The sequence below is a fragment of the Oncorhynchus mykiss genome, chromosome 12, assembly GCF_013265735.2.
Source record: "Oncorhynchus mykiss isolate Arlee chromosome 12, USDA_OmykA_1.1, whole genome shotgun sequence".
Classification (NCBI taxonomy): domain Eukaryota; kingdom Metazoa; phylum Chordata; class Actinopteri; order Salmoniformes; family Salmonidae; genus Oncorhynchus; species Oncorhynchus mykiss.
This window is the reverse complement of record NC_048576.1, coordinates 102218335-102240878: the sequence shown is the minus strand read 5'-3', so window position 1 is coordinate 102240878 and position 22544 is coordinate 102218335. Positions and strand designations below refer to the sequence as shown.

The window sequence follows — 22544 nt, the reverse complement described above, 5'->3', positions numbered from 1 at the left end:
GTCACTGTCGTTGTAACATTCTATAGATGTTTCTATCTGATGTCACAGTCGTTGTAACATTCTATAGATGTTTCTATCTGATGTCACAGTCGTTGTAACATTCTATAGATGATTCTATCTGATGTCACAGTCGTTGTAACATTCTATAGATGTTTCTATCTGATGTCACAGTCGTTGTAACATTCTATAGATGTTTCTATCTGACGTCACAGTCGTTGTAACATTCTATAGATGTTTCTATCTGATGTCACAGTCGTTGTAACATTCTATAGAAACATCTATCTGATGTCACAGTCGTTGTAACATTCTATAGATGTTTCTATCTGATGTCACAGTCGTTGTAACATTCTATAGATGTTTCTATCTGATGTCACAGTCGTTGTAACATTCTATAGAAACATCTATCTGATGTCACAGTCGTTGTAACATTCTATAGATGTTTCTATCTGATGTCACAGTCGTTGTAACATTCTATAGATGTTTCTATCTGATGTCACAGTCGTTGTAACATTCTATAGATGTTTCTATCTGATGTCACAGTCGTTGTAACATTCTATAGATGTTTCTATCTGATGTCACAGTCGTTGTAATGTGATTACATTCTATAGATGTTTCTATCTGATGTCACAGTCGTTGTAACATTCTATAGATGTTTCTATCTGACGTCACAGTCGTTGTAACATTCTATAGATGTTTCTATCTGATGTCACAGTCGTTGTAACATTCTATAGAAACATCTATCTGATGTCACAGTCGTTGTAACATTCTATAGATGTTTCTATCTGATGTCACAGTCGTTGTAACATTCTATAGATGTTTCTATCTGATGTCACAGTCGTTGTAACATTCTATAGATGTTTCTATCTGATGTCACAGTCGTTGTAACATTCTATAGATGTTTCTATCTGATGTCACAGTCGTTGTAATGTGATTACATTCTATAGATGTTTCTATCTGATGTCACAGTCGTTGTAACATTCTATAGATGTTTCTATCTGACGTCACAGTCGTTGTAACATTCTATAGATGTTTCTATCTGACGTCACAGTCGTTGTAACATTCTATAGATGTTTCTATCTGACGTCACAGTCGTTGTAACATTATATAGATGTTTCTATCTGATGTCACAGTCGTTGTAACATTCTATAGATGTTTCTATCTGACGTCACAGTCGTTGTAACATTCTATAGATGTTTCTATCTGATGTCACAGTCGTTGTAACATTCTATAGATGTTTCTATCTGATGTCACAGTCGTTGTAACATTCTATAGATGTTTCTATCTGATGTCACAGTCGTTGTAACATTCTATAGATGTTTCTATCTGATGTCACAGTCGTTGTAACATTCTATAGATGTTTCTATCTGATGTCACAGTCGTTGTAACATTCTATAGATGTTTCTATCTGATGTCACAGTCGTTGTAACATTCTATAGATGTTTCTATCTGATGTCACAGTCGTTGTAACATTCTATAGATGTTTCTATCTGATGTCACAGTCGTTGTAACATTCTATAGATGTTTCTATCTGATGTCACAGTCGTTGTAACATTCTATAGATGTTTCTATCTGATGTCACAGTCGTTGTAACATTCCATAGATGTTTCTATCTGATGTCACAGTCGTTGTAACATTCTATAGAAACATCTATCTGATGTCACAGTCGTTGTAACATTCTATAGATGTTTCTATCTGATGTCACAGTCGTTGTAACATTCTATAGATGTTTCTATCTGATGTCACAGTCGTTGTAACATTCTATAGATGTTTCTATCTGATGTCACAGTCGTTGTAACATTCTATAGAAACATCTATCTGATGTCACAGTCGTTGTAACATTCTATAGATGTTTCTATCTGATGTCACAGTCGTTGTAACATTCTATAGATGTTTCTATCTGATGTCACAGTCGTTGTAACATTCTATAGATGTTTCTATCTGATGTCACAGTCGTTGTAACATTCTATAGATGTTTCTATCTGATGTCACAGTCGTTGTAACGTGATGACATTCTATAGATGTTTCTATCTGATGTCACAGTCGTTGTAACATTCTATAGATGTTTCTATCTGATGTCACAGTCGTTGTAACATTCTATAGAAACATCTATCTGATGTCACAGTCGTTGTAACATTCTATAGATGTTTCTATCTGATGTCACAGTCGTAACATTCTATAGATGTTTCTATCTGATGTCACAGTCGTTGTAATGTGATTACATTCTATAGATGTTTCTATCTGATGTCACAGTCGTTGTAACATTCTATAGATGTTTCTATCTGATGTCACAGTCGTTGTAACATTCTATAGAAACATCTATCTGATGTCACAGTCGTTGTAACATTCTATAGATGTTTCTATCTGATGTCACAGTCGTAACATTCTATAGATGTTTCTATCTGATGTCACAGTCGTTGTAACATTCTATAGATGTTTCTATCTGATGTCACAGTCGTTGTAATGTGATTACATTCTATAGATGTTTCTATCTGCAGGCAATACTTTGATCATTTGTCATTTTTTATGATGATACACTATTTTATGAATAGATATGGAAGGTTTCAGGACACTGATGTATCTGAATATGTTGAAAAAATATATTGCCACTATTTTCACCACCAAAGAATATCAGTGTGATTTTAATATGATTTGACTCTTTGCAGGCTGTCAGGCTGTCTAGTCACAGAGGAAGGCTGTGCTTCTCTGATCTCAGCTCTGAGGTCAAACCCCTCACACCTGAGAGAGCTGGACCTGAGCTACAATCACCCAGGAGACTCAGGAGTCAGACTGCTCTCTGCTGGACTGGAGGATCCACACTGCAGACTGGAGAAACTCAAGTATGTAGAGGGTTAATGTCGATGTTCATATCAGACATGTTTGACTTATCAGGCTAGTTAAGACAAACATTCTTACAGCCACTTGGACAAAGTTATATGCTGACTGTGTGTGTGTGTGTGTGTGTGAGATCTGGGACCATATGGCCAATTTTTCAGAGGAGAAAATTGGTAATTTAAGTGCTGTGTGTGTGTGTGTGTGTGTGTGTGAGTTCAGTGTGTGTGTGTGTGGGTCCAATGTGTGTGCAGTGTGTGTAAATCTCTCAAGGACACACACACTCTGGACACACACACTCTGGACACACACACACACTGGACACTCACACACTGGACACACACTGGACACACACAGGACTCACACACACACAAACACACACACAAACACACACTGGACACACACACACTGGACAAACACACATTGGACACACATACTCACACTGGACATACAACGAGGACACACAATGGAAACACACACACTGGACACACACACACACTGACACAATCACAAACTGGACTCACACACACACACACACACACAGTACACACACACACACACACACCCTACACACACACACACACACACAGGACAAACACATACAAGCACTGGACACACACACACAGATTGATATATGCTATATACGTGTGTGTGTGTGTGTGTGTGTGTGTGTCTCAATTACTGTCTGTTCTTCTGCTTACCGCTACAGTGTGGAACATGGTGGAGAGAACAGAATGAAACCTGGGCTTAGAAAATGTGAGTGTTGACTGCTGTGAAGAATATGACTAAGAATAAGTCTTAATTCAAGTTAAGTCAAAGTCAAAGTCCACCATCATTACTGACTTGGTCATATTAAATATCAGCTGTAGTTCTACAGAAGCAGAAATCAGGGACACCAAAGTTTACAAAGAGTTGCTTTGTGTGTGTGTGTGTTTGTGTTCATACAGGTGTGTGTGTGTGTGTGTGTGTGTGTGTGTGTGTGTGTGTGTGTGTGTGTGTGTAATTAATGTGAATAAGTGTGTTTTATATTACCATACAGTATAACATATGATCATTCAACAAGTCTCAAGTTACCTTAACTTCTCCTTTTGATACCTAGAAACATCTACATTAAATGAATTAGTGAAAAGTGAGTTAACATTCTAATGTGAATGATGATGATTTCTAATATTGTGTCTGGTTTCATCCATCAGATGTCTGTGATCTCACACTGGACCCAAACACAGTAAACAGACACCTCTCTCTGTCTGAGGAGAACAGAAAGGTGACATGTAGGAGAGAGGAGCAGCCGTATCCTGATCACCCAGAGAGATTTGAGGACTGTGGACAGGTGCTGTGTAGAGAGGGTCTGACTGGGCGCTGTTACTGGGAGGTAGAGTGGAGTGGGAGAAGGGCTGTTATTGGAGTGACATATAAAGGAATCAGCAGGAGACGAGAGGTTAACGACTGTTGGCTTGGATACAATGACAAGTCCTGGACTCTGTTCTGCTCTGACAACAGCTACATTGCCTGGCACAATAATTATCCCACTACCATAGACCTCCACCCCTCCAGCTCCCACAGAGTAGGAGTGTATCTGGACTGGCCAGCCGGCACTCTGTCCTTCTATAGAGCCTCCTCTGACACACTGACCCACCTGATCACATTCACCTCCACATTCACTGAGCCCCTCTATCCAGGGTTTTGGGTTGATTACAACTCCTCAGTGTCCCTGTAAATAATAACCTGACACACACACACTGAAACACACAAACACTGGACACACACACAATAGACTTACACACACTGGACACACACACACACACGCACTGGACACACACTGAACACACAAACACACACACACACACACACATTGGACACACACACGCAAACACGCACACGCAAACACATACACACACTGGACACACACACATACTCACACACACACACTGGACAAACACACACACACCAACAAACACATATTGGACACACACACACACACACACATTGGACACACACACACAAACACACAGTGGACACACACATTCGACACACACACAAACACACACACACACTGGACACACACACCAAGTAGTTCCACAAACACAGATATCACTTCCAAACCTGAAAAACTCGAATGGAGAAATAGCCATGCAGGGCACCAGTCTAGTGAGGACCAGTGGTTGCTTGGCAGTTTCTGGATCCCAGGTTCTAGAACAGCTTTTATCCCAGTTCTATCTATCTGTTAAATCAGTTTCTGTACCACAGGTTCTAGAACAGCTTCTATCCCAGTTCTATCTGTCTGTTAAATCAGTTTCTGGACCACAGGTTCTAGAACAGCTTCTATCCCAGTTCTATCTGCTTGTTAAATCAGTTTCTGGACCACAGGTTCTAGAACAGCTTCTATCCCAGTTCTATCTGCCTGTTAAATCAGTTTCTGGACCACAGGTTCTAGAACAACTTCTATCCCAGTTCTATCTGCCTGTTAAATCAGATTCTGGACCACAGGTTCTAGAACAGCTTCTATCCCAGTTATATCTGCCTGTTAAATCAGTTTCTGGACCACAGGTTCTAGAACAGCTTCTATCCCAGTTCTATCTGCCTGTTAAATCAGTTTCTGGACCACAGGTTCTAGAACAGTTTCTATCCCAGTTCTATCTGCCTGTTAAATCAGTTTCTGTACCTCAGGTTCTAGAACAGCTTCTATCCCAGTTCTATCTGCCTGTTAAATCAGTTTCTGGACCACAGGTTCTAGAACAGCTACAATCCCAGTTCTATCTGCCTGTTAAATCAGTTTCTGGGCCACAGGTTCTAGAACAGCTTCTATCCCAGTTCTATCTGCCTGTTAAATCAGTTTTTGGACCACAGGTTCTAGAACAGCTTCTATCCCAGTTCTATCTGCCTGTTAAATCAGTTTCTGGATCACAGGTTCTAGAACAGCTTCTATCCCAGTTCTATCTGCCTGTTAAATCAGTTTCTGGATCACAGATTCTAGAACAGCTTCTCTCCCAGTTCTATGTGCCTGTTAAATCAGTTTCTGGACCACAGGTTCTAGAACAGCTACTATCCCAGTTCTATCTGCCTGTTAAATCAGTTTCTGTACCACAGGTTCTAGAACAGCTTCTATCCCAGTTCTATCTGCCTGTTAAATCAGTTTCTGTACCACAGGTTCTAGAACAGCTTCTATCCCAGTTCTATCTGCCTGTTAAATCATCAACCTGTTTCCATCAGACTATTAGAACATGACTGAACCTTTTGGTTCCTTTTCTGATCTTTTACCACTTTGCATTTTTGATGATATATTTTACTGTTTGTGTTTGTACCACAGGAGGTTGGTGGGACCTTAATTGGGGAGGACAGGCTTGTAATGGCTGGAGGGGAATAAGTGGAATGGTATCAAACACGTGGTTTCCATGTGTTCCATTTCATTCACTCTGTTCCAGACATTATTATGAGCCGTCCTCCCCTCACCAGCCTCCTCTGGTATGTACTGTCCTATATGTGAGAGAGCTCCAACAAGGAATTACAATGTATGTATTACTTTTAATACCTGCAAATGGCAAATAAACTACTAGAACTCCTTATGAATGTCTGCAGCCGACTAGACTGTTGGCGTCTGACAAGAGGTGAAAATATTACAGGAATATTCTGCAAATGTTGATGAAGACGTCACTCAATCCACCCAAAACAACATGCAGTCTTTTCACAAGACTCCCATGAAGTTATAGTGTGACGTTATGAGTTGACGTTAAAGTAACATTCTCAGAACATACTGCACTTGTTTTATAGTGTTTTAGATGGATCCTCTGTTTATCATCTTGTTTTATACTGTTTTAGATGGATCCTCTGTTTATCATCTTGTTTTATACTGTTTTAGATGGATCCTCTGTTTATCATCTTGTTTTATACTGTTTTAGATGGATCCTCTGTTTATCATCTTGTTTTATACTGTTTTAGATGGATCCTCTGTTTATCATCTTGTTTTATACTGTTTTAGATGGATCCTCTGTTTATCATCTTGTTTTAGATGGATCCTCTGTTTATCATCTTGTTTTATACTGTTTTAGATGGATCCTCTGTTTATCATCTTGTTTTATACTGTTTTAGATGGATCCTCTGTTTATCATCTTGTTTTATACTGTTTTAGATGGATCCTCTGTTTATCATCTTGTTTTATACTGTTTTAGATGGATCCTCTGTTTATCATCTTGTTTTATACTGTTTTAGATGGATCCTCTGTTTATCATCTTGTTTTATACTGTTTTAGATGGATCCTCTGTTTATCATCTTGTTTTATACTGTTTTAGATGGATCCTCTGTTTAAACACTTAAACTCTTACATTTAAACAATTTAAACAATAACACTGTTAAAATACCAATGTGATCATTTGTTGTACATCTTTTATGTTGAATAACAAATAGTACAATTATGTATGGACATACGCTCCACATACACTGCTGATGTCGCAGAAAGGCCATAAAGATCATCAAGGACAACAACCACCCGAGCCACTGCCTGTTCACCCCGCTATCATCCAGAAGGAGAGGTCAGTACAGGTGCATCATCACCACCCGAGCCACTGCCTGTTCACCCCGCTATCATCCAGAAGGCGAAGTCAGTACAGGTGCATCATCACCACCCGAGCCACTGCCTGTTCACCCCGCTATCATCCAGAAGGAGAGGTCAGTACAGGTGCATCATCACCACCCGAGCCACTGCCTGTTCACCCTGCTATCATCCAGAAGGCAAAGTCAGTACAGGTGCATCATCACCACCCGAGCCACTGCCTGTTCACCCTGCTATCATCCAGAAGGCGAAGTCAGTACAGGTGCATCAAAGCAGGGACCGAGAGACTGAAAAACAGCTTCTATCTTAAGGCAATCAGACTGTTTATCAGCCACCACTAACATTGAGTGGCTGCTGCCAACATACTGACTCAACTCCAGCCACTTTAATAATGGAAATTGATGGAAATTGATGGAAAAAAATGCATCACTAGCCACTTTACAATGCCACCTAATATAATGTGTACATACCCTACATTACTCATCTCATGGGTATATACTGTACTCGATACCATCTACTGCATCTTGCCTATGCCGTTCTGTACCATCACTCATTCATGTATGTTTATGTACATATTCTTTATCCCTTTACACTTGTGTATGTATATAAGGTCATTGTTGTGAAATCGTTAGGTTAGATTACTCGTTGGTTATTACTGCATTGTCGGAACTAGAAGCACAAGCATTTCGCTAAACTCACATTAACATCTGCTAACCATGTGTATGTGACAAATAAAATGTGATTTTAGTGTATTTAGTTGTACAAGTATACAAGAAGATATTGTATTTTTCATAATAAAACATAATTGAAACAAGAAAAGGCATGTTAATTGTGAAAACAATTTCATTTTTGATATTACATTGCCTCTCCCAGTTGCAGGTTGATGTTTGTCATGAATCTTGACCTGGAGGCAGGTTGATGTTTGTCATGAATCTTGACCTGGAGGCAGGTTGTTTGTCATGAATCTTGACCTGGAGGCAGAACTGCGTGATTTCCTCCAGATATTTAGAACCTGTTGATGCTAGGGGGCAGCATTTTCACTTTTGGATGAAAGGTGTGCCCAGAGTGAACTGCCTACTCAGTACTCCTACTCAGTCCCAGATGGGAATATATGCATAATATTATTACTGGTGGATAGAAAACACTATGAGCTTCTAAAACTGTTTGAATTATGTCTGTGAGTATAACAGAACTCATATGGCAGACAAAAACCTGAGAAGAAATCCAAACAGGAAGTGAGAACTCTAGAAATTTAGAAAAGAGTGCCATTGGATGTCCATCTTAGATATGGATGAGCATTTAAACGTGTTAACCCTCGCAAGGCTGCAGGCCCAGACGGCATCCCCAGCCGCGCCCTCAGAGCATGTGCAGACTGGCTGGTGTGTTTACGGATATAATCAATAAATCCCAGTCTGCTGTTCCCACATGGGAGCAAAAGGGTAAGTTAGTGGCCTATTGGATAAGAAACTAATAATACATTTTAAAAAAGCTAACAAATAGGCTTAGAAGTTAAAGATATAATCAGATAAAACATATGAGAAACTGTTTGTTAACCAAGCCTGTATGTCCAGGATTTTATGCATTACAGGTGAAGTCACTCAATCCAGTCCCCGAGGCTTGTTGGGGGGACCATACCAAGGACTCCTGGTGACAGCTAGCTGAAAGATCTACCTGGATTCATATCACACGGCGGGAGGGTAAGACACAGTGACACTGTCGAACAATAAACAGTGTTTGAGAGGAGAACTGGAATTAGCAGAATTCCGGGGGCCATCGCTCGAATGAAGAAAATCCTTCCTGTCTTTTCATCCCTGTTTTTGTTCATAGAAGTGAAGGTGTGTCTGGCTCTTGCTAGTGATGTGTTCTCGGGGAGAGGGTGGGGCTTCACATGGAAGCTGTACGTCTGAGCTGTCTTATCGTGGGTGCCATATTCCTGATACAGCACGTCCTACCTGAGTATGCGGAGAGTGGTAATTTGACCCATGGTTTAGACGATGAGGATTTTGTTCCAAAACAAGCATAAGAGATCCCTAGATCTGGGTAGACAGGAAGTTAGAGTAGAGGTTGGGAAGGATGTCTCAGTGGAGTTTTATGTAGACCAAATGGGGTCCCTAACTACATGGCAGTCTAGGACTCTGAGACATTATGGTATATATCGGTGCAGGTCCCCATATTGATCATGGACACAGGTCATGGGGGCGGCAGGGTAACCTAGTGGTTACAGCGGTTAGAGCATTGGACTAGTAACCAGAACGTTGCAAGTTCAAACCCCTGAGCTGACAAGGTACAAATCTGTCGTTCTGCCCCTGAACAGGCAGTTAACCCACTGTTCCTAGGCTGTCATTGAAAATAAGAATTTGTTCTTAACTGACTTGCCTAGTTAAATAAAGATTCAATAAATAAAAAAAACATTGTGAGGTAGATATGATTGTAGAACATTTAGGATGTAGGGAAGTCAGTTAAGAACTAATTCTTATTTACAATGCCTACTGGGGAACAGTGGGTTACCTGCCTGTTCAGTTAAATAAAGGTAAAATAAATATGGAGAGAGAGGGCTATATGAACCCACTCACCCAGTATGGAAGGAGGTGGAGTATAGTGAAGGTGAGAGTTTTTGACTGTAATCCGGAGAGAGGGATGTATTGCATAAAGATACGCCTAACCCTTTAAACAGTAATGAAGGAGGATCTAGGGTTGTGGTATGATGGAGATGACCAGTTTTTGGTTGACACCCTAGTACGGTTCCGGGTAGAGGAGGTTAGGCCGGTATGGTAAAGCTGTTCACGAAAGCAGGAATGCCAAAAAATGACAGTTGCATTGATTTGCACTATTTATATCCACAGGTTCCTCCCTTTACAGTGACCAGAGGAGATTATTACCGTTTGGCCCGGTACAGTACTCTTGGGAAATGATGTCAGGGCGATGCTTTACCGGCAGATTAGACAGGATTATGCTCACTTGTACATTTGGGAATGCCTTTCACACTCATTCAACACCAAGACATGAAGTTTAGCCAAACGGGAGAAAAGAGCTACTCCATCTGGGTCTTTGATGACAAAGTTTACATTGATAACATTGGGGTTCCACGGGGGTGCCAGATATGTTCAAAGCAAGAAATCAGATCCTAGCAGGATTAGAGTTAAGCATTTCCAGGTGGTCTACTCTCAATAAGAACGTGGACTGGATTAATTATATTTATTATAATCAACAGCGTTTTACCAATTGTACCAGAGATGCTATTAAAGGTTTTTCAGAACAGACTGAAGCAACCAGCTGGATGGCTTGGCAGAATAGAATTGCATTAGATATGTTATTGGCTGAAAAAGGAGAAGTATGCGTGATTATAGGGACCATGTTTGTGCTTACATCCCAAATAACACAGCTCCGGACGAATCAGTGCCCGAAGCACGAAGCTGGTTTGACCACCCTGGCTCACGGTTTGGCAGAAAACTCTGGGGTGGATACTTCTCTGACTAATTGGTTTGATAGTATGTTCGGAAAATTGAAAAAATATTATGATCACTGTATTATGGACTGCATTCACCTGTGTGACTGTTTTAGTTTTATGGGGCTGTTGTCTAATTCCCTGTGTACGAGGCCTTATTTCCAGGACTGGAGAAATCGATGACAATAGATGGTGAGTAACCAGTGGATACCAGGTTCTGACCCGTGGAGTGCTGAATGCATGTCTACAGAACAAGTGGACGAATCTGGATCCTTCATTTGCGGGGAACTTATGTTTGATGAGACCATTTTTGATGTTTAGGGAGGTTAGGTTGTATCTTGTTTCATTATTAGACAGTTTTTTTTATGAAGATTGTAACGAAAATCCTGATAAGAAGAGTTATGATTCTGATGTAGGCCTGAGAAACAGTTATGGTGAATGCAAGTATGGGGTTTAGGTTTAGGTGATGTTTTGATGACAATAAATATTTCTAATAAAAATAGAAATGGGCTTTTTAATATTACAATATAACTACATGTGTGATTGGATGTATAATATTTAATCAAAGGGTGGATATTTTAAGGGAATTTTATCAATGATGACTAATTATGTATACATTTCAATCAGGACTGACTAATCAGAATACTATTATGTTACTGTATATGTACTAATCAGAATACTATTATGTTACTGTATATGTACTAATCAGAATACTATTATGTTACTGTATATGTACTAATCAGAATACTATTATGTTACTGTATATGTACTAATCAGAATACTATTATGTTGTTGTATATGTATGATTTTCTTTATTTATCCCAGTACTGAATATAATGTGTGTGAAAGTCGTCAAGAGTTAGAACAATGACTGTCTGTTCCTTGGTACAAATGAATGAACGATATCTTCAGACTGGCTAGAATGCTTATCTACACCGGAAAACCTTGGCTCAGTCGTAAATTATATTAAATTGGTAGGGAGACGGATGTGGGAAGGCTTGAGATACATCCTTTGTACTGGAACGGAGATGGCACGGGTTGGTACTGGAACTAATGACATAATGTCATTTTCAGTTTATAACCTGTGGTAAACTGTATCGTATTCAGTACTCTCGTGAATAAACTCTGCTGTTTGACTTTAAGACTGGGCTCTGTCCATTATTATAGAATAAGGGTCTTAAAAATCCTTATGAATTGACAGAGTGTTTAATTTTAATTGGGTATTAAAACATAGAGCAATTTAATTCCTTTAACATCATTCTACTACTGTATAGCCTGGTTGTTAGTGTTGTTATTAAATGGGGCTTTGTATCAGTCATTCTACTACTGTATAGTCTGGTTGTTAGTGTTGTAAAATTATTTTAACAACGGTAGTGACTTGGGTCTTGTACGTGTGCCCTTTCTGTTCAAAGGCAATTTGCAGCTTTTTTGTCTAAATTCTTATTAATAAAAACTTTGAAAGAATATTTAATTCATCCTCTCCAAACTGGTCTGATTTACAGAGCCTCAATACTGATCTTAACCACAGAGTGGGGCTGTAATACAGAGAGAGGAACTGTTGTGAGACAGTTGTTGTATCCCAAACTGTGTGTGATTGTGTGACATTCCTACACATTTGTGTGTATGTGTTACACTCTAGACTTGACATTGTTTACAATGCTGACATATGTGTATATAAGAGGTACAGAATACATATCTATCTGAACCAACCACACATGGGTCTATAATGAGGTACAGAATACATATCTATCTGAACCAACCACACATGGGTCTATAATGAGGTACAGAATACATATCTAACTGAACCAACCACACATGGGTCTATAATGAGGTACAGAATACATATCTATCTGAACCAACCACACATGGGTCTATAATGAGGTACAGAACACAAATCTAGCTGAACCAACCATAGAACCACTGAAAGCTTAGGGTTAGGGTTGGGTTAGATTTAGGGTTAGGGTTGGGTTAGGGTTTGGGTTGGTGTTAGGGTTGGGTTAGGGTTAAGGATAGGGTTAGGATTGTGAATAGGGTTGGGTTGAAGCTTGGTAGGTTAGAGTAGGCTAGGTAGGGTTAGAGTTGGGGTTGGGTTAGGGTTGGGTTAGGGTTGGGTTGGTGTTGGGGTAGGGTTAGGGTTGGGTTAGGGTTGGGTTGGTGTTCAGGTTAGGTTTTTGGTTAGGGTTCGAGTTGGGTTAGGGTTAGGTTAGGGTTTGGGTTGGTGTTAGGGTTAGGGTTAAGGATAGGGTTAGGGTTGTGAATAGGGTTGGGTTGAAGCTAGGGTTAGGGTTAGGGTTGGGTTGGTGTTAAGGTTAGGTTTTGGTTAGGGTTAGAGTTGGGTTAGGGTTAGGGTTATGTTTTGGGTTGGTGTTAGGGTTAGGGTTAAGGATAGGGTTAGGGTTGTGAATAGGGTTGGGTTGAAGCTAGGGCTAGGGTTAGGGTTGGGTTGGTGTTCAGGTTAGGTTTTGGTTAGGGTTAGAGTTGGGTTAGGGTTAGGGTTAGGGTTAGTGTTAGGGTTAGGGTTAGGGTTAGGGTTAGGTTAGGGTTTGGGTTGGTGTTAGGGTTAGGGTTAGGGTTAGGGTTGGGTTAGGATTAGTGTTAGTGTTGGATTAGGGTTAGAGTTGGGGTTGGGTTAGGGTTGGGTTAGAGTTGGGGTCGAGTTAGGGTTGGATTAGGGTTAGGTTAGGGTTAGGGTTGGATTAGGGTTGGGTTAGGGTTAGGGTTGAGTTAGGTTTGGGTTAGTGTTGGATTAGGGTTGGGTTAGGGTTAGGGTTGAGTTAGGGTTGGGTTAGGGTTAGGATTAAGGATTTGAGTTGGGGTTGGGTTATGGTTGGGTTAGGTTTAGGGTTGGGATAGGGTTAAGGGTTAGGGTTGGGATTGGGTTATGGTTGGGTTAGGTTTAGGGTTGGGATAGGGTTAAGGATAGAGTTGGGTTAAGGTTAGGGTTAAGGATATAGTTGGGTTAGGGTTGGTTTAGGGTTAGGGTTGGGTTAGGTTTATTGTTGGGTTAGGGTTGGTTTAGGGTTGGGTTGGGTTAAGGTTAGGTTTAGGGAAGGGTTAGGGTTGGTTTAGGGTTGGGTTGGGTTAGTGTTGGTTTATGGTTAAGGATATAGTTGGGTTAGGGTTAGGTTAGTATTGGGTTGGGTTAGTATTGGGTTAGGGTTGGTTTAGGGTTAGGTTAGTGTTTGGTTGGGTTAGGGTTAAGGATGTAGTTGGGTTAGGGTTAGGTTAGTGTTGGGTTGGGTTAGGGTTGGTTTAGGGTTAGGTTCGTGTTGGGTTGGGTTAGGATTGGGTTAGGGTTAGGGTTGGTTTAGGGGTTAGGGTTAGGTTAGTGTTGGGTTGGGTTGAAGCCAGCATGTGGATGGACTTGAGAATTAGGTTTAGGATATATAGTTAATTCTCTGACTGTATTGACTTGATAATAAGGTTGATGATATATAGTTTATTCTCTAACTGTATTGACTTGAGAATAAGGTTGAGGATATATAATTAATTCTCTGACTGTATGACTTGAGAATAAGATATAGGATATAGAGTTCATTCTCTGACTGTATTGACTTGAGAATAAGGTTTAGGATATATAGTTAATTCTCTGACTGTTTTGACCCAATGGAACCCCATTTCTAGTCCTGTAAACAGAAACAGAACAACATACATGGAAATGAGTTCAACACGTTTTAGTGTATTTTTAGTTTTAATCATGTTCATTTGTATCTCTCTCTTTATGGCAGATTCTCAGTCGGTTTCCATGGTCCATTAACCTAACAGCCTGGCAGGTCTACACAGTGAGAGAGAGAGAGAGAGAGAGAGGGTGGGGGGCGAGATAGAGGGGAGAGACAGCGGCTCTCACCCCCTCTGAGCACCCCCCCTGTCAGCCACCCTGATAGCCCTTCTGACAACCCCCCGCCCCACACACACACACCCACTGAGGACAAACACAAGACACAGATTGTACTACTTATGGACTCAAATTGGAAATATATAGAAGAAAAAAAACTTTTTCCCAAACACAGTGTGTCTAAACTCTGGTGTCCAAACACCCAGTGCACCCTGGACCTTCTGTCTGAGGCCAAACTAGGCTCACCCAGCCACATAATAATACACACAGGCACAAACGACCTGAGAGCACAGCAGGAAAGGGTGGCCACAGCACTGAAGGGAGTGATTGAAAAGGCTTCTTCTACTTTCCCCAATGCACAAGTGGTTATCTCCACCCTGGTACCACGAAAAGACTTCCACCCTGACACAATACAGCGGGTAAACGCAAGTATTTCCCGTGACTGTGCCTCAAAACCAAATGTTTTCCTGGCCCACCACTCTACCCTGGACTTGAACAGTCTCTATGACCAGGTACACCTCTACAAGGCAGCAGTGCCCACCTTTGTCCGAACTCTAAAGGACATCGCTCTCAAACGTATCCCCAACACTTCACACAGGAGCAACAGATCAATAGACACCCCACCCAGACCAGCGAGACACCCTCCCAGACCTGCAGGACCCCCCCTGGACCTACACATAGAGGACCCACGCCAAGAGGAATTACATCCAGACCACAGCACCCCCAGACACATCCACACCCCCACCCCAACCAATCAACACCCCCCCACGTCAACCATGCCCACACCCAATTTAGGCCCCCTCATATCAGACCTATGCCACCCCCATGCACCCCACCCCCGCAAAGAGGGCCTCAACATGGTAGCCACACATACGCCCAGGTAGTGAGCGGGCAAACAGTCCCAACCCCCACTCTCACACTCGCCCAAGCCCTTCTGACAACCCCCCAGATGCTCAGCAGGCTCTGCTCACACTTACTGGCCTGAGGCCAAACCACGACCAACAACATTGGACACTCTATGGAACAAAAAGCCTTCACTATATCATCCTGGAATAACCAAGGCCTGAGGTCATCTGCCTTTGGCCTAAAGAGCAGGAACCCGGACTTCACCAAAGAAATCGGTAATACAGACATTGTCATCCTGCAAGAAACCTGGTATAGAGGAGACGGACCCACTGGTTGCCCTCTAGGTTACAGAGAGCTGGTAGTCCCACCACCAAACTACCAGGTGTGAAACAGGGAAGGGACTCAGGGGGTATGCTAATTTGGTATAGAGCAGACCTAACTCACTCCATTAAATTAATCAAAACAGGAACATTCTACATTTGGCTAGAAATTCAAAAGGAAATTATCCTAACAGAGAAAAATGTTCTCCTGTGTGCTACCTATATCCCCCCACTAGAATCCCCATACTTTAATGAAGACAGCTTCTCCATCCTGGAAGGGGAAATCAATCATTTCCAGGCCCTGGGACATGTACTAGTCTGTGGCGACCTAAATGCCAGAACCGGACAAGAACCTGACACCCTCAGCACACAGGGGGACAAACACCTGCCTGGAGGTGACAGCATTCCCTCCCACATATGCCCCCCTAGGCACAACTATGACAACATAACCAACAAAAACGGGTCACAACTCCTGCAGCTCTGTCGCACGCTGGGTATGTACATAGTTAATGGTAGGCTTCGAGGGGACAACTATGTTGGGTACACCTATAGCTCATCTCTTGGCAGTAGTACTGTAGACTACTTTATCACTGACCTCAACCCAGAGTCTCTCAGAGCGTTCACAGTCAGCCCACTGACACCCCTATCAGACCACAGCAAAATCACAGTCTACTTAAAGAGAGCAATACTCAATCATGAGGCATCAAAGCCAAAGGAACTGAGTAACATTAAGAAATGCTATAGATGGAAGGAATGCAGTTTGGAAACCTACCAAAACACAATTAGGCAACAACAAATTCAATCCCTTTTAGACAATTTCCTGGGTAAAACATTGCACTGTAATAGTGAAGGTGTAAACTTGGCAGTAGAAAATCTTAACAGTATATTTGACCTCTCAGCTTCCCTATCAAATCTAAAAATCTCATATAGAAAACCGAAGAAAATTAACAATAATGACAAATGGTTTGATGAAGAATGCAAATATCTAAGAAAGAAATTGAGAAACCTGTCCAACCAAAAACATAGAGACCCGGAAAACCTGAGTCTACGCCTTCACTATGGTGAATCACTAAAACAATACAGAAATACACTACGGAAAAAGAAGGAACAGCATGTCAGGAATCAGCTCAATGTAATTGAAGAATCCATAGACTCTAACCACTTCTGGGAAAATTGGAAAACACTAAACAAACAACAACACGAAGAATTATCTATCCAAAATGGAGATGTATGGGTAAACCACTTCTCCAATCTTTTTGGCTCTATAACATAGAATAAAGAGCAAAAACATATACATGATCAAATACAGATCTTAGAATCAACTATTAAAGACTACCAGAACCCACTGGATTCTCCAATTACATTGAATGAGTTACAGGACAAAATAAAAACTCTCCAACCCAAAAAGGCCTGTGGTGTTGATGGTATCCTCAATGAAATGATCAAATATACAGACAACAAATTCCAATTAGCTATACTAAACCTCTTTAACATCATCCTTAGCTCTGGCATCTTCCCCAATATTTGGAACCAAGGACTGATCACCCCAATCCACAAAAGTGGAGACAAATTTGACCCCAATAACTACCGTGGAATATGCGTCAACAGTAACCTTGGGAAAATCCTCTGCATTATCATTAACAGCAGACTCGTACATTTCCTCAATGAAAACAATGTACTGAGCAAATGTCAAATTGGCTTTTTACCAAATTACCGTACAACAGCCCATGTATTCACCCTGCACACCCTAATTGACAACCAAACAAACCAAAACAAAGGCAAAGTCTTCTCATGCTTTGTTGATTTCAAAAAAGCCTTCGACTCAATTTGGCATGAGGGTCTGCTATACAAACTGATGGAAAGTGGTGTTGGGGGTAAAACATACGACATTATAAAATCCATGTACACAAACAACAAGTGTGCGGTTAAAATTGGTAAAAAACACACACATTTCTTCACACAGGGTCGTGGGGTGAGACAGGGATGCAGCTTAAGCTCCACCCTCTTCAACATATATATCAACGAATTGGCGCGGGCACCAGAAAAGTCTGCAGCACCCGGCCTCACCCTACTAGAATCCGAATTCAAATGTCTGCTGTTTGCTGATGATCTGGTGCTTCTGTCACCAACCAAGGAGGGCCTACAGCAGCACCTAGATCTTATGCACAGATTCTGTCAGACCTGGGCCCTGACAGTAAATCTCAGTAAGACCAAAATAATGGTGTTCCAAAAAATGTCCAGTCACCAGGACCACAAATACAAATTCCACCTAGACACTGTTGCCCTAGAGCACACAAAAAACTATACATACCTTGGCCTAAACATCAGCGCCACAGGTAACTTCCACAAAGCTGTGAATGATCTGAGAGACAAGGCAAGAAGGGCATTCTATGCCATCAAAAGGAACATAAATTTCAACATACCAATTAGGATTTGGCTAAAAATACTTGAATCAGTCATATAGCCCATTGCCCTTCATGGTTGTGAGGTCTGGGGTCCGCTCACCAACCAAGACTTCACAAAATGGGACAAACACCAAATTGAGACTCTGCACGCAGAATTCTGCAAAAAATATCCTCCGTGTACAACGTAGAACACCAAATAATGCATGCAGAGCAGAATTAGGCCGATACCCACTAATTATCAAAATCCAGAAAAGAGCCGTTAAATTCTATAACCACCTCAAAGGAAGCGATTCCCAAACCTTCCATAACAAAGCCATCACCTACAGAGAGCTGAACCTGGAGAAGAGTCCCCTAAGCAAGCTGGTCCTGGGGCTCTGTTCACAAACACACCCTACAGAGCCCCAGGACAGCAGCACAATTAGACCCAACCAAATAATGAGAAAACAAAAAGATAATTACTTGACACATTGGAAAGAATTAACAAAAAAACATAGCAAACTAGAATGCTATTTGGCCCTACACAGAGAGTACACAGCGGCAGAATACCTGACCACTGTGACTGACCCAAAATTAAGGAAAGCTTTGACTATGTACAGACTTAGTGAGCATAGCCTTGCTATTGAGAAAGGCCGCCGTAGGCAGACATGGCTCTCAAGAGAAGACAGGCTATGTGCTCACTGCCCACAAAATGAGGGGGAAACTGAGCTGCACTTCCTAACCTCCTGCCCAATGTATGACCATATTAGAAAGACATATTTCCCTCAGATTACACAGATCCACAAAGAATTCGAAAACAAATCCAATTTTGATAAACTCCCATATCTACTGGGTGAAATTCCACAGGGTGCCATCACAGCAGCAAGATGTAGTATGTATGTAGGGAATAGGGTGTTATAGAGCTCTGGTCAAAGTAGTGCACTATGTAGGGAATAGGGTGTTATAGAGCTCTGGTCAAAGTAGTGCACTACAGTATGTAGGGGATAGGGTGTTATCGAGCTCTGGTCAAAAGTAGTGCACTATGTAGGGAATAGGGTGTTATAGAGCTCTTGTCAAAGTAGTGCACTATGTAGGGAATAGGGTGTTATAGAGCTCTGGTCAAAGTAGTGCACTACAGTATGTAGGGAATAGGGTTTTATAGAGCTGTGGTCTATAGTAGTGTACTACAGTATGTAGGGAATAGGGTGTTATAAAGCTGTGGTCTAAAGTAGTGCACTATATAGTGAATAGGGTTCCATAGAGCTCTGTTCAAAGTAGTGTACTCTATAGGGAATAGGGTGTTATAGAGCTCTGGTCAAAGTAGTGTACTCTATAGGGAATAGGGTGCCATAGAGCTCTGGTCAAAGTAGTGTACTCTATAGGGAATAGGGTGCCACTTTGGGACAGAAACTCAGACTTGAATCACTGATCCTTGAGACTGCTAGTTGTTCATACGGTGTTGTTATTAATGATTAACCTTGAAATGCAGTGGGCTGAATCAGGGTCACACAGTGTTGTTATTAATGATTAACCTTGAAATGCAGTGGTCTGAATCAGGGTCACACAGTGTTTGTTGGAAGTCTTAAATAAATCTCCTCTGAAACAAAGGTATCACCACAAACACATGGTTCTGGGCTTAATGAAAGAAGACACCTGTACCATGTCAGATATGGAGTTGAAATACATTAAATGTTGAGTTGCATCCCAATATTAACTTTATATACATCACAGAAGACTGAAATATATTACATGTTGAGTTGCATCCCAATATGACACTTTATATACATCACAGTAGACTGAAATATATTACATGTTGAGTTGCATCCCAATATGACACTTTATAAACATCACAGAAGACTGAAATATATTACATGTTGAGTTGCATCCCAATATATTCACTTTATATACATCACAGTAGACTGAAATATATTACATGTTGAGTTGCATCCCAATATATTCACTTTATATACATCACAGTAGACTGAAATATATTACATGTTGAGTTGCATCCCAATATATTCACTTTATATACATCACAGAAGACTGAAATATATTACATGTTGAGTTGCATCCCAATATATTCACTTTATATACATCACAGAAGACTGAAATATATTACATGTTGAGTTGCATCCCAATATGACACTTTATATACATCACAGAAGACTGAAATATATTACATGTTGAGTTGTATCCCAATATGACACTTTATATACATCACAGAAGACTGAAATATATTACATGTTGAGTTGCATCCCAATATGACACTTTATATACATCACAGAAGACTGAAATATATTACATGTTGAGTTGCATCCCAATATATTAACTTTATATACATCACAGAAGACTGAAATATATTACATGTTGAGTTGCATCCCAATATATTAACTTTATATACATCACAGTAGACTGAAATATATTACATGTTGAGTTGTATCCCAATATGACACTTTATATACATCACAGAAGACTGAAATATATTACATGTTGAGTTGCATCCCAATATGACACTTTATATACATCACAGAAGACTGAAATATATTACATGTTGAGTTGCATCCCAATATATTAACTTTATATACATCACAGAAGACTGAAATATATTACATGTTGAGTTGCATCCCAATATATTAACTTTATATACATCACAGTAGACTGAAATATATTACATGTTGAGTTGCATCCCAATATGACACTTTATATACATCACAGAAGACTGAAATATATTACATGTTGAGTTGCATCCCAATATATTAACTTTATATACATCACAGAAGACTGAAATATATTACATGTTGAGTTGCATCCCAATATGACACTTTATATACATCACAGAAGACTGAAATATATTACATGTTGAGTTGCATCCCAATATGACACTTTATATACATCACAGAAGACTGAAATATATTACATGTTGAGTTGCATCCCAATATATTCACTTTATATACATCACAGAAGACTGAAATATATTACATGTTGAGTTGCATCCCAATATGACACTTTATATACATCACAGAAGACTGAAATATATTACATGTTGAGTTGTATTCCAATATATTCACTTTATATACATCACAGAAGACTGAAATATATTACATGTTGAGTTGCATCCCAATATGACACTTTATATACATCACAGAAGACTGAAATATATTACATGTTGAGTTGTATTCCAATATATTCACTTTATATACATCACAGAAGACTGAAATATATTACATGTTGAGTTGCATCCCAATATGACACTTTATATACATCACAGTAGACTGAAATATATTACATGTTGAGTTGCATCCCAATATGACACTTTATATACATCACAGTAGACTGAAATATATTACATGTTGAGTTGCATCCCAATATGACACTTTATATACATCACAGTAGACTGAAATATATTACATGTTGAGTTGCATCCCAATATGACACTTTATATACATCACAGAAGACTGAAATATATTACATGTTGAGTTGCATCCCAATATATTAACTTTATATACATCACAGTAGACTGAAATATATTACATGTTGAGTTGCATCCCAATATATTAACTTTATATACATCACAGAAGACTGAAATATATTACATGTTGAGTTGCATCCCAATATATTAACTTTATATACATCACAGAAGACTGAAATATATTACATGTTGAGTTGCATCCCAATATGACACTTTATATACATCACAGAAGACTGAAATATATTACATGTTGAGTTGCATCCCAATATATTAACTTTATATACATCACAGAAGACTGAAATATATTACATGTTGAGTTGCATCCCAATATATTCACTTTATATACATCACAGAAGACTGAAATATATTACATGTTGAGTTGCATCCCAATATATTCACTTTATATACATCACAGAAGACTGAAATATATTACATGTTGAGTTGCATCCCAATATATTCACTTTATATACATCACAGAAGACTGAAATATATTACATGTTGAGTTGCATCCCAATATGACACTTTATATACATCACAGAAGACTGAAATATATTACATGTTGAGTTGCATCCCAATATGACACTTTATATACATCACAGAAGACTGAAATATATTACATGTTGAGTTGCATCCCAATATATTAACTTTATATACATCACAGAAGACTGAAATATATTACATGTTGAGTTGCATCCCAATATGACACTTTATATACATCACAGAAGACTGAAATATATTACATGTTGAGTTGCATCCCAATATGACACTTTATATACATCACAGAAGACTGAAATATATTACATGTTGAGTTGCATCCCAATATGACACTTTATATACATCACAGAAGACTGAAATATATTACATGTTGAGTTG

The 22544-nt window shown here is 39.9% G+C and overlaps 2 protein-coding genes across 2 annotated transcripts in view; one reads left to right on the top strand and one right to left on the bottom strand.

Annotated features, from left to right (window-relative positions):
• Positions 1-22544, bottom strand: part of LOC110539186 (NLR family CARD domain-containing protein 3-like) — an 808883-nt gene that overhangs the window by 238413 nt on the left and 547926 nt on the right. The gene's annotated exons all lie outside the window — the stretch shown is intronic.
• Positions 8801-22544, top strand: part of LOC118937612 (NLR family CARD domain-containing protein 3-like) — a 115474-nt gene continuing 101730 nt past the window's right edge. The window contains exon 1 of the mRNA XM_036936708.1: positions 8801-8814. Within this exon, the coding sequence (XP_036792603.1) occupies positions 8801-8814 (14 nt within the window). The remainder of the gene's footprint in view (positions 8815-22544) is intronic.